Raw genomic sequence first — 12,719 nt, 5'->3', positions numbered from 1 at the left:
CCAGGGTGTTACATTTAATTAAACTAACTTTTGAAACATATAGGTTATATTGTGTAACCTAAATATGTACATGAAGTGTGCTAACTTCACTTACAACCACTTGTTCATAGATCACTGAATACTAATGTTATTTAACTTTCAAATCTCAAATATAGACATGAACATAATATGGTAGGTATTTAGGAGCAGATGTTAGTTCAATAACTTCATAAGTCGAAATTATTGCGTGACTCACTCAACAATACGACATTGGCGTATCGACCGGCGATTTGGAAGGCAAAATTAGGATACGAACAATGAAATACCACGCGTAAGACAAGGTGGGTACTAAATATCACGACTTCCATCACCGCTATTGGGTGGGGACTTTCATAAAATGTCGTGGAAACTGCCGCGATGATTATTAACAATCAAACGTATATAGATAATGATACAGAAGTTTGTAACAACAGGATAATGCAAATTGTATTATAATTTAAATAGTTTCGTGACGCCTGCTGACGTCTGTCGTTCTGCGGGGGCACGACCTTTGTAACTGTTTTATCGCAAATTGATAACTACATACTTGTATATGATAAATACAGAATTACTCACCTTCACAGCCATACACATTGAATAGAAATTGAACGGTTGCAGCCGTGAGCAGCCAAGGAAATTCACTACACACGCGAGAAACGTGTGCACCGCACAAATAACTTGCTAGACTGAAGTTATGTGTTGCTTGTGTAAAAAAATATTTAAAAAGATTGCTAGATGAAAGTCTAAAATTCTACTACCCACCCATTGCAGCAATCAAAAACTTTTATGTTAGATTACCAAAAATAGTTTTATAAACTTTTCTAAATTGCAAGTCTTTATCAATAATCAAAGACCTAACCTATCAAACTACCTACTTTAACTATATGATAATAGGTAGATATTTTGTCTTGAATAAAAATGAATTGTCGACTCAAATGACAGGAGCGTTACGTAGGGCCTCCGTTGCCAGGTGATGAAAATCTACCACAGCTTCTTACGACTAAACCAGTAAATAATTCTGATTAAATCTTCTTTTAAATTAGGTATTTAAATATTCAGTAGAGTAAATAATTCGTTTTCCCTTATGATTAGATTTTGGAGAAAATAATAACATTATATTATTAGCAAATCTTTAATTACTAACAAAACATTTTTTCAAAAATCAGCAATTATAATGTTGTCACCGACTATTATTTATCCATACTAATTAGGTACTTATCAGTGCTCAACTTGATTACACTTGGAGTTACCATAACAAATTGGATTACACAAATAAACTTCAAAGAAACCCCAAATATACTTTAATTTGTAATTATTTGGACAACAATAACATGAGTGATTGGTGTTACATGAACATATTGTCATTGAATCCGGGAGGGGGAAGATGGTCTGCGTCAGGCGGGGCTGGTCTGCGGGCACCCGGCATTGGTCCACCTGGAGGACCGAATGGGTCAAAACGTGCTCCAGGAGGCACTGCACCTCTGCAATGAACATATATTTTTTTATTCATATGTGTATCAGCCCCAAGATCAAATTCACTAACTGTCATTTAATAAATATTTTAACTGGCAAGAAAAAAAAGAACCAGCCAAATAATCGACGTTGCTTGGCATTTAAATTTTTAATTGCGATTTCAAATAAAACATCATGAAAATGTAATGCAATAATAAAGCATAATATGACAATAAAAGTTATAGTCGTATTATGATTTACATTTGGCTTGCTGCCAAGTAGTTAATTTAAACATTTTACAGCAGTACTTGAATCTGCTTTTGAAAATGATCATTTATTTTACCATTATGTAATGAATGATGTTCTCATAAAGCACCATTATCGGTTGCACCAGACATGTTGATTCATTTAAATTATTGATTAACTTCTGAATAACATTGACATACCTGGGCAATCCACCTGGTATGCCGAGACCAGGGTTTTCAATATCCCTGCGAGGCTCGAATGGGTTGTAAAGCATGCCACCGCTGCCGCTGGGCGCGAATGGATCCAGATCTGATCTACCGAGACTGGGTATGTGCGGAGGCGACGCTGTCCTACAATAAACATTCAAGATAGGTTTAGGTACCATAGCAAAGAATGTAATTACTTTATATAGGAATTTGTAATACAAATTTATGTAAATTTAATGGAACTTCTGTTTATGCTGCAGAATATTTGGAGTTAACACATTTTTCTGTCACAATATCACATTGTTTTGTTAGTAAAGCGCCGAAGCGCGCACTATTTGATGAGCTGTCTTTATAATTTATTTTTGTTGTTGTTTACTAATGACTAATGACCACATGTCATCAGTGACAGTTTCTGTTTCTAGTTTTTATAATCATAAAAACTAGAAACTAAAAAGTAATGATTTTGTTAGCATGTTGTTTATGAAACAAGACATAACAAATGTTTTGTTTCATAAACAATATGCTTAATAATGAAATTATAGTGTCCAATATGCATGCTAAATAATAAAAATATATGTGTTCCACTTGTTGCTATAAAATATAATAATAAAATTCCACTTACGGCAACCAAAACAAGCTGCTATGGAAAAGTGAAAGAGTCATATGAAAATCTTTTTCGAAGACAACAGTTCATAATACTTTTTGTATGTGGTTTATATCATTTAATTGAAAGTGTGAAATGTATATGTTACTGTAAAAGCCCGAACTGTGGTAAATCCTAAGATTTTCCGGTAAAACCTAAGATTTACCAACTCTCAATGGTAAATGTCCGAAAAATTCTTTTATTTCGAACTTTAACCACTATTCTCTATAGTTTTTGAACTCCGGCGACATCTTCAAACTCTCACTATAACTATGTTACGGTATATAAAAAACTCCTTCTTTATAGGGTTAGAATTTTGAGCAAACTGACATGGGTAGGTTAGGTTAGAAGCCTTCGTGGTTATTTTTTTTTAAACCACCCAGAAGGAGGAGCCCCGCGAAGCGGGGCTCCGGCGACATCTCGACATCATCAAGTTGGTAAATCTTAGGTTTTACCGGAAAATCTTAGAATTTGCCGCAGTTCGGTCTTTTATAGTAACATATATAATATGTTTCATATATGGCTGAATTATTATAATAATGCTTACTTCATCAATCAACATGATTATATGAGTAGAAGAACTAAGAAATGGATTATAAAACTAGAATAATGTAAATGTTGCCAATCGTAATGGGCTTTACTTAAAGATACCATAAGCCTGGGGGGTCGGAAACTATGCCAGGTCGGCCAGGCACTCTCAATGGATCTTCGGGTCTTCTGTTGCTGCTCTCAGCTGAAAATAACATAAAATAAAATTTAATCCATTACTATCCCATTGTTGGCTAATATTATCCCATTTAATTAAGAAAAGCTAAAAGATAATATAAAAGATATAAGTTGTGTAATTAGGGATCTAATAGTTGAAGATAAAGCATTAGAATAAAGGCGCTGTTAACTTCTTGTATTCTCTCTATACATAAGACAAGGACTGATACAAATTGGTTTGTTAGCAATATTTTTCCTTAATGAGTCACAGATCACAGAAATAATTAACCTCTCAAGCGCCCGGCCACCGTGTCACGGTTGAATGTTCTACCCCCGTCAAGCGCCCCGCCACCGTGGTACGGCAAAACGATCTTACATTTACAAAACGTAGAAACGAAATGCTAAACCTATGTTTATCCCTTTCAAACATATTTGACATTGAAGCTGATGAAATGAGACGACGATCTAATGCACACACTTGAATAAGTGGTTGATATAGGCCAGAGAGCACCTTAAACAACATCTGACCCAACGACATGTTCCTTTATGACCAATATTGTAAATCCTTTTTTTAACTAATTTTAAAGATTTGAGTATATTTTACAGTTGGATTTTAATGTCATTATTCATTAACTACACGATAAGACCTTTCGTCATATTATTTTTTTTGCCTAAAATTATTTATTAGACTTTCTTCAAACACTTGGCTAAAGCACACAATATTCAGATTAAACCGACTATTGTACTACCACTATCAAATATTATTTGTGGTTTATTTTTTTAATCTATAGCAAATTTTATGTAGATTTCAAATATATAAGGTATGACTAGGGTGTTAGTATTAAAATATGACGGAATCGGCGCTTAAACGCCAACCGCCAATTCAATTTCGCGCGCCATTTTAGGCCTGGACGCTTAACGGTATATTTGAATTTTGACGTTGGGGCGCTCGAGAGGATAATTCAATACCTGTGTATTTTTTGTCTGTCTAGTATTAAGCTTAGTTGGATATGACCACAGATTATATTATTTCAATGCTGTTTCTAGTAACTAATAACATAATTTGTATTTAAAAAAAAAAACAAACAATGTACACAATCTGCTTAATAACTTCAAAACAGATTTTTCTGTGAATATTGACAATTTGACATAAATCTACTAAGACTTTCATTAAAGAAATTTAATTGCTGTGTATGGGTATAATATATAAGCCCAATAGTATAAGAAAGTAAAGTTTAGATCTAAACATACTACAAATTTATGTTGTATTAGTTAAAGAGATAATTATTATTCAGAAACTTACGCCTTGAAGTCTGTGTCTCTGCGGTGACAGTGGATTTCTCTGTGACAGTGTCTATGAGATCTCTCTTCACTTGATATATCAGCTCCTTGTGGCTCGGTATCATCTTGTCTATGCTGCCTTTCTGCTCTTTAACAGTGTCATCTATTTTCAGAGCTATGTTCGACACGGCCAAATCTTCTGACCTCTGTAAGAAAATTTGTAGTATATTATTAATATGTTTAATACTGATTTCTATTCTATTTATATCTCTTATAAGAATACAAATGGATTGGATTGTGTTGACATCAGTTTCATGTCGGAAAGTAATTGCAAATACTCAATTTAGCCCATTAATGCCTCGCAGCAGGGCAACAGTCTCCACCCATAACGAGGAGAGATTAGGTCTTGGGTCAACCAGCCAAGTGTGAGTTGGGGACTTTGTATACCTTCATGTACTGTTCGAAAGAACTCTTAGGCAAAAAGGATGCAAGGTTGCATCACAATGTTTTCCTTCATAGTTGAAACAAGTGGTTATTATTTCAAAATGAAATCAATGCCTTTCATTATCTAAACCAATAGACTTCATTATATAAACAACCACAATAGTAGAACAATATAAGGAAAGAGAAAAGGAAAATAATGATTTTACTGGTGCAATTACCATGAGATTGATAATGAGGTTTCCATCAGTACTCAGTGCATGTAGAATGAATAACTTGTTTTCGAATACATATCTAAGGGCATAGTTGTCCTTGTCATTCCATCCTGTAGGCAGAAGCTCAGACCGTTCTTCATCTCCAGACAAAGTTCTCTGCAACAGTCATTCTAATGGTTAAAATGTCATGTAATGGACGCAATAAAACGCATCATTTTAGTCCCAGTCCAATATGTATGGACTATTTTTTACCAATAAATACTTCAAAATGTTAACACAAACCTCGTCACCAATACCAATACTCCTAAATCCCCTTTTAGTCAAGTTCCAATGGATAAATGCAACAATAACATCGGCTTTTCGTTTTACATCTTTTTCTACTGTTTTAAATGTTAAATCCCAGCCGAACAGTGGATCTGCCATCTTGAATAAATTTCTTTGATTAATAGATGTTTAGAATAGACTCAACACGTAAAATATTACTTATTCACAATATTTATTTGCAGTATTTCTGAATTTTCTATGCGGTTTGAAAAGGACTCGTCATGTTTTGCATAGGTTGTCAAACAAATGTCATAGCCAAATGTCAAATTATGCGTTTACAGACTATAAATCTTAGGGGGTCTAGTTTTGGGGTCAGTTGAAAATTGTGTTGTTGTATATTATCAGGTGAAATTCAACACAATATGTATCAAAAAGAACAAGCAATATAAACTACCAGTAGGTTCATTTTTCTACGTGAAATTGTGGGTTTTTATTTTATAGGTACAATGTTACTTTCATGTTAAAGATAAATAATTGCCATAACTACATGCTACAGAAACTTAAACATAATATACCTACTTTAAATGGGAATTAAGACGAATTGGAATCTGCTTACTTAATGATGTTTAATGAGGAAGTAGAAAAAATAAGTATAATTTTAGTAATGTTTTTTAATCGTCTACCTAGAGCCGCCTTAATGTTACTAAGTTACTAGTCAAGCCTTAGTGGGTCCAAAAACAACATGGCGGACAGTGTCAATCCGGGAACGTCGTGATCGTAACGTGAAATATGAATTTTGTTGTTTTAGAATATGGGTGAATATGTGCAATAATTTATTACACTTTAGTGTGCAAAGTGTTGTGTTTTAATTGTATTTGTGTAATTTAAGTGTGAAAATGGCCTCGGATAAGATAAAAGTAGCCGTTCGGGTTCGTCCTTTTAACAGGCGAGGTAAGCTGGTTTCATTTTGCTAATAAATAAAGAAATCGCTATCACTCAGGTGACTGCGTTGCCTCGGTTTATCTGTGTACTCAGTGCATAAAATATACAAGATAAAATAAATGATTGTTCTAGGCATTTCTATGTAATGCTTCAAATTATACAATTCTGTTGAGTTTCAATATTTTGGATTCTTATCCTGCAGAATATTGACTTGATGAATTGATTACGGAACAGTTTTCACCGTAAAAATCGCTGAAGGATTTAAGCAGCATTATTTAGTTTATAATTTCTATACACTTTATTTCTGAGAAGAAATAAATTGTAGATTAGCTGTCACTGTTTATTTACATTAAAAATAAAGCCTTTGTTCTGTATTTCTGTTCACTGCGTAACTCAGTTTTATTTCGTTTACATAATGTAATAATCCAAGTATTTTTACCTGTATTATGAATAAATATTCAAAGCAAAAGTGACATATCTACAAGTAAGATTAATAAACAGGAAAACACAAATGGTAATTTCAAGGTGATGATAAATTAAAAAGACTAATTCGACCATATTTGTTTAAAAGTAATACAGATAAAACTACAAAGTTTATATAAAAAAGTGTAAACTGTCTATAGCAGGATAATAGTCCTAAGAGATGTTAATTTTACTAAAAGAATTCTGAACTATTTCTATAGAATATTTTCCATGAAGCTTATCATATCAGTTAAAGATTAAACACTGAAACAAATATTAAGAAAATAACATCCTACATTTTTTCATAGAATTGTTAATACAAATAAATAATCCACAGTATAAATCTTAGTAATAACTCTATGAAGTTAATTATAAACTGTAATTACTCATAATAAACTAATCATTTGTATTTATGACACATTTATTGTATTTATCCTTTTGTTAACTGTATCCTGTGTCATGTAGCTCCCAATACTATTAAATACCTAACTATGGTCACTTGTTACTAACTTCATATAACTTAATGCTTTTTTATGCCATGGTAATTAAAAATAATGATAGCAAGTACATTTGAGGTCTGATACCAGTTTGCCACCTTTTTTTTTTTTTTTTTTTTTTTTTTTTTTTTCGTGGGGAAATGCGTTGCGCATACCCTGGTCCCTGGGTGGAGCCCAGGGTTATGTGGGACTCTCCCGCCAGAAGGGCGGTCATACCCACTAAAACCCCACGAGTGCCTGCCTGATCCGCGTATGTGGCGTGCGACGGGATAACTGCTTGCGCTTAGAACCGCAAGTCGCACGCCACGCGGTTGCCCCTTCCACGGGGGCCCTTTCTAGACCAGCTGGTTCGATAGACCGGACACTACGGCCATCGACCTTTCTTGGAGTCTCGCCCCAAGTTGACAGCGGACGCCCAGTCCACTGTCAGAGACCCAATTTAGGGTGGGCGGCGGTCATGCGCCGCTCTCCTCCGTCCGACGCGGCGTTGACGCATCGGGTGTGCATTCGGGTCTTGCTCCCGGACCCTCTCCGCATCCTCTTTTTGCGCGATTACAGTTTCGCTGAAGGCGAGCATCGCGCTCCAGGCTTCGTCGCTGCCGAGCATAGAACGAATTACGGCCGGCAACGACAAATCGAGCCCTATCGCGGCGATCAGTGCTCCGCGCTCTGTCGCCCAAGCCGGGCACTCAGCCAATGTGTGGGCGGCCGTATCTTCGGTATGCCCGCAATGGTGGCATGCTGGGGAAGGCTCTCTCCTTGCGACTACAAATAGGTATCGGCCGAAGCAGCCGTGGCCCGTCAGAGTTTGCGTCAGTCGGTAGGTCACCGTTCCATGACGTCTGTGCAACCACTCCTCGAGGACCGGTTGGATGGCGCTAATTAGAAGAGCACTAGCGCTGGGGTGCTCCAACCGCTCGGCCCAAATCCGGAGGATATCTTGGCGTGATTCGCGCCTCCACTGCGCGACAGCCTCCGGGTCCGGACCGGTCCCCCGTGTCCGAGCCTCTGAAGTCTGGCGGTATACATCCGCCAAGACACGGGCTTCAAGGTCCCACGGGGGAGTCCCTGCCAACACACACGCCGCCTCGAAGGATACGGTGGAATATCCTCTTATAGCTCTAATGGCTAAAACGCGTTGCGGCCTGCGCAGAACTGCGGTGTTTTCGCGCTTGAGGGCATCCACCCATATCGGGGCGCCATAGAGCGCCATGGAACGAACGACGCCGGTGAAAAGGTGACGACAAACGTCTGACGGACCTCCCAGGTTCGGGAGCAAGCGACCCAGAGCCCCAGCGGCCCCTACAAGACGGGGCGCGAGGCGACGGAAGTGCTCCCGGAAGCTCCAACGACTGTCAAGGACGATTCCTAAGTATTTCATCGTTCGACCGATACCTATCGCCACCCCGCCTACGACGATTTCGTGCGCTTCTGCCGGCGGTGCATTACGAGGCCCGTGGAAAAAGAGAGCTTCACATTTCTCGAGAGCCACAACCAATCCTAGACGTCGGATGCGGTGGACCACGTCGGCGACGCCAGCCGTCGCGATATGTATCGCCTCACGGTACGTACTGCCGCGGGCGGTTACTAATGTGTCGTCCGCGTAACACGTGAGGTCGACCCCAGGTATTAGTGAGCCCCTCAAAACCCAGTCGTAGCCGATGTTCCACAGGGTCGGACCGAGAACTGACCCCTGTGGAACACCGCACGACATTGGCTTTTCGCACCATTCATCTCTCGCCGGGTAGATTACTGATCTGTCTGACAGATATGATGCAATGACTCGCCTAAGGTACTGCGGCACGCGGTGGAAATGGAGCGCAGCTGTTATGCAGCTCCAGGGGAGGGTGTTAAATGCGTTGGCGATGTCGAGAGACACCGCGACGACCACTCCCCGCCCTGCGACAGCATCCTCCGTCAGGGCCCTCACTCGCGTGATTGCGTCTATCGTAGATCGCCCTCGGCGAAAACCAAACTGGTTGGGGCTCAGGTCCGGGCCGTGCTCCTCCATATGTTCGACGAGGCGGGCTGCCAATAGACGCTCAAAGAGTTTGCCCACCTCGTCGAGCAGGACGATAGGGCGGTACGCCGACGGAGACTCAATCGGACGGCCCTCCTTCTTTATGAGAGTAAGTTTACCCGTTCTCCATCGCCGGGGGAAAGTTCCGCTTGAAAGGCATGCCGAAAACAACCGTATCACTCTCGGCTCAAGCGCATTAGGTATGGCGAGTGTCCATGCGCGACCGGGCACTCCATCGGGTCCCGGGGCGGTGTTACGGCCACGGAGCCTAGCAACCGCCCGGTTGAGCTCGGCCGGAGTTATTTCGGGAATGACCACCTCTTCGATCTCCGCGATGACCTGGCTAAAAGTCTGGTCCTCCGTACTTGTCATCATTGATGGTGGAGAGAACTCCTCTCGGTGTGGGAAAAGGGTTGCAACCACCTGCTGCAGGAGCGCCGGATCCATACTCTGTGTCACTGGGGGTGCCCAGGGGCGAAGTTTCGCCCGCACCAGCCTATACGGCCGCCCCCAGGGATCGCGATCTAGGGTCTCTAGCAATTCTTTCCATGCTCTACGCTTGGCCTCTCTGATGGCCACCGAGAGAGCTTTCCGGGCAGCCTTGTATGCGGCATAAAGTTCCGCCTCGCGAGTCTCGTTGGGACGACGACGTCGACTCCTGGTGTATCGGTGGCGCGCCCTCTCGCAAGCAGTACGTAGTTGGGCTAATTCCGGCGACCACCAATACACCTGACGTTTGGGGAGGCGGTTTTGGGCCCGGGGCATTGCCGCGTCGCAGATCCGCGATATGCTGCAACCAAGCTGTTCAGCCTCTAGTTCCACGTCCGTCTGACCCTCTGGTACTGGAGACCAAGACTCCACCAACGCGGCTTCGACCAATAAGTCGCAATCAAGCCTTCCTAACACCCATCTTGGTCCGTCGCCTCGCGGGACACGACCCGGCCCGTTCGGGGTAACTGGAGAGGGGAGGATTTCGTAGCGGATGTACCGGTGGTCGGACAACGTCTCGACCCTCTCCAGCACTTCCCAGGCCTGAATACGGCGCGCAAGAGCGGCACCGGCCAAGGTGATATCAACAATAGATCCGCCGTTGTGCCGCACGCACGTATAGGTCGTGCCCCTATTTAAAATAACAAGACCAAACGAGACGGCCCAGTCCTCCAAGGCCTTTCCTCGGGAGCTTGTAGCCGGAGATCCCCACATCACCGACTTTGCATTAAAGTCCCCCGCCACTAGTACTGCGGCGGGGTGAGCCCAACGAATCAGTCTGCCAACCTCAGCCAGAAACTCCTGAAAATCGGCTAGATTACTGTTAGGTGAGTGGTAGCAGGCGATAATGACCATTGCTCCCGTGAACGCCGCCACGCAGCCCTTGCTCTTAGCCACTCTGCTGAAAGGGGGGGAGCTGGATGCTGTATGCCTAACTATGGCCACCAAGTTGTCAGTGTCCCCGACCCAGTCGTCGCGTGGTAGGATGTTGTATGGCTCTGCAACGATTGCTATGTCTATCAGCCATTGTGCCATAGTTTGTATTAGGAGATCCTGGGCCGCGGCGCAGTGGTTGATGTTCGCCTGCAAGATTTTGGTGGCCATTATTGTTGGTCGATAGACATTGCTACTTCCTCGTTAGCTATCCCGCTCTGGTTGATGTTGGATTGGGGTGCTCTTACACCAGCCGTCACTTTCGGAACCTTCCCACCTTTTGATTTCGGGGCCTTACAAGCGGGACCCCCAAGTCGATGATCTGCTGGTTTCTTCGCTTCCGCACATAGCAGACAGCGAGGACGATCGGCTGTGCATTCCGCTATCTTGTGGCCCGTGAGCCCGCAACGGTAGCAGCTGTTGCTACGGTCCTTGTCGGCCTGACACATGGCCTGAGCGTGGCCGGTGCTAAAGCAGCGGAAACAACGAAGAGGGCGGGGCTCAGCAATTGTGACACGTGCCGAGACCCAGCCGACAAGAAGCTTGCCGGATTCAGCTATCTTTTTAGCTGCCGTCAGCGGGCACCTAATCCAAGTCGAGCCGAGACCCCAAGGGTTGCGACGGACCTCGCTGACTTTCACGATTTCCGCGAGGCAGCCACCGGCGCGCGCTACCGCTATCGCGACTTCCCCAGGCGTAGTTGAGTCGTCCAGGCCGTAGATACGCATTTCAGCGGTTTTAAAGGGCCTGGAGACGATAGCGTCCCCTGCGAGGACTTGTCTGAGGCTTGTAGCGAGGGAGTCTGCCTTGTCGTTGCAGTTCTCCCCCGCCACTTCTAACTTTCGCGCACCGGTAGCCGCCGCGCGAATTTGGCACCCTCCGGAGATGCCGTGGTCGCCTAACACGATATTCTGTTTTGCCTTTTCAATAATGGAGGCATATGTGGTCCCCCGAGCCACGGCCTCCGGAGTCAGCGTTAAAATGATCACAGCGGAATTTGGGGGCCGCAGTGTGGCCTTCTTGGGCGCTGTTGGCTTTGTGACATGAGCCGCAGGCGCACCTTTCTTTCCCACTTCCTTCTTTTTTCTCGCGACAGTGCTCCACTCGCCTGTGAGGGGTGGAGGAACTGATGGTAGCGATGGTGGAACAGCAGGAGCAGTGACCGGATGGCGTGACGATCCAGTTCCAGATGCGCCTGCGATGTTTCCTTTCTTATTCTTCTTTTTCTTTTTCTTCTTCTTCTTCTGTCCTTCCTCTTTATCCTTGGACACCGACGTTGGGTCTTGTTGGGCCGCTGGTTTAGTTGCCAATACTGGCGCCGCATCCGTCCTTTTATCTGCAGCTAGGGGTGGGCGGATCCGGGGTTCCGCAGGAAGCCGGGCCTCTATTGCTCCAAACCTAGCATCAATCATAAGCCTAAGGTCGCTGATGGCGCGGTCAATCTCAGAGTTGGTGGTTGAGGGTTGACATGCCCGCTCTGAAGACACACCCTGGACTCGTTGTGATTCCGACAACGCCTCGACCAGCTCCCTCAGCGCTGCTACCTCCTGCCGCAAGACGGTAATCTCTGCAGTGAGGCGATGGTTCACGGAAGTTAATTTCATTGTTTCGTGATTAGAGGATCGCCGAGATAGCTCTGAGGTAGAAATTTTTATGGCTTTGGCTGCCTCCTTCAACCGTTTTTTAAAAGTACCTTTCACGCTAAGAGACTGGTCCGCCATAATAGTCACGTCATCTAGTCTCTCGTATATTCTTTGAGCCAAGTCAGTCGCCGGTAAATCCTTTGTCGTTGGCGCCGATGTGTCCCCAACAGTGGAGCTGGCTGAGTCGCTCATTACGGACTCCACTTCTCCTATAGAGGTTTCCTCCATGTTTTGATCTTCTGTCGTAGCTGAAGGGACACGT

General features: G+C 43.1%; 2 protein-coding genes across 15 annotated transcripts in view; one reads left to right on the top strand and one right to left on the bottom strand.

The window, feature by feature from the left end:
• Positions 1-1,296: 1,296 nt before the first annotated feature.
• Positions 1,297-5,780, bottom strand: LOC142976677 (proteasome inhibitor PI31 subunit-like). 2 transcript variants are annotated; one of them, XM_076120175.1, is made up of 7 exons: positions 5,490-5,780; positions 5,214-5,363; positions 4,574-4,757; positions 3,217-3,298; positions 2,545-2,562; positions 1,917-2,066; positions 1,297-1,499 (listed from the first exon to the last, which is right to left on the bottom strand). In XM_076120175.1, the coding sequence occupies exons 1-7, from the start codon at positions 5,628-5,630 to the stop codon at positions 1,364-1,366; spliced, it is 861 nt and encodes a 286-aa protein (XP_075976290.1). In that variant the 5' UTR covers positions 5,631-5,780; the 3' UTR covers positions 1,297-1,363. The 2 variants fall into 2 exon arrangements, with proteins under 2 accessions (XP_075976290.1, XP_075976299.1); XM_076120184.1 differs by lacking the exon at positions 2,545-2,562 and having other exon boundaries at positions 5,490-5,778.
• Positions 5,781-6,212: 432 nt separating this feature from the next.
• The window catches only part of Khc-73 (Kinesin heavy chain 73), a 136,408-nt gene continuing 129,901 nt past the window's right edge, over positions 6,213-12,719 (top strand). For all 13 annotated transcript variants that reach the window (XM_076120149.1, XM_076120157.1, XM_076120116.1 and 10 more), the window contains exon 1: positions 6,213-6,422. In XM_076120149.1, coding sequence (XP_075976264.1) covers positions 6,368-6,422 — 55 coding nt within the window. In that variant the 5' untranslated portion in view covers positions 6,213-6,367. The remainder of the gene's footprint in view (positions 6,423-12,719) is intronic.

Source organism: Anticarsia gemmatalis, chromosome 1, assembly GCF_050436995.1.
Source record: "Anticarsia gemmatalis isolate Benzon Research Colony breed Stoneville strain chromosome 1, ilAntGemm2 primary, whole genome shotgun sequence".
NCBI lineage: Eukaryota > Metazoa > Arthropoda > Insecta > Lepidoptera > Erebidae > Anticarsia > Anticarsia gemmatalis.
The sequence above is the reverse complement of the archived record's forward strand: the minus strand, read 5'-3'. Positions and strand labels throughout refer to the sequence as shown.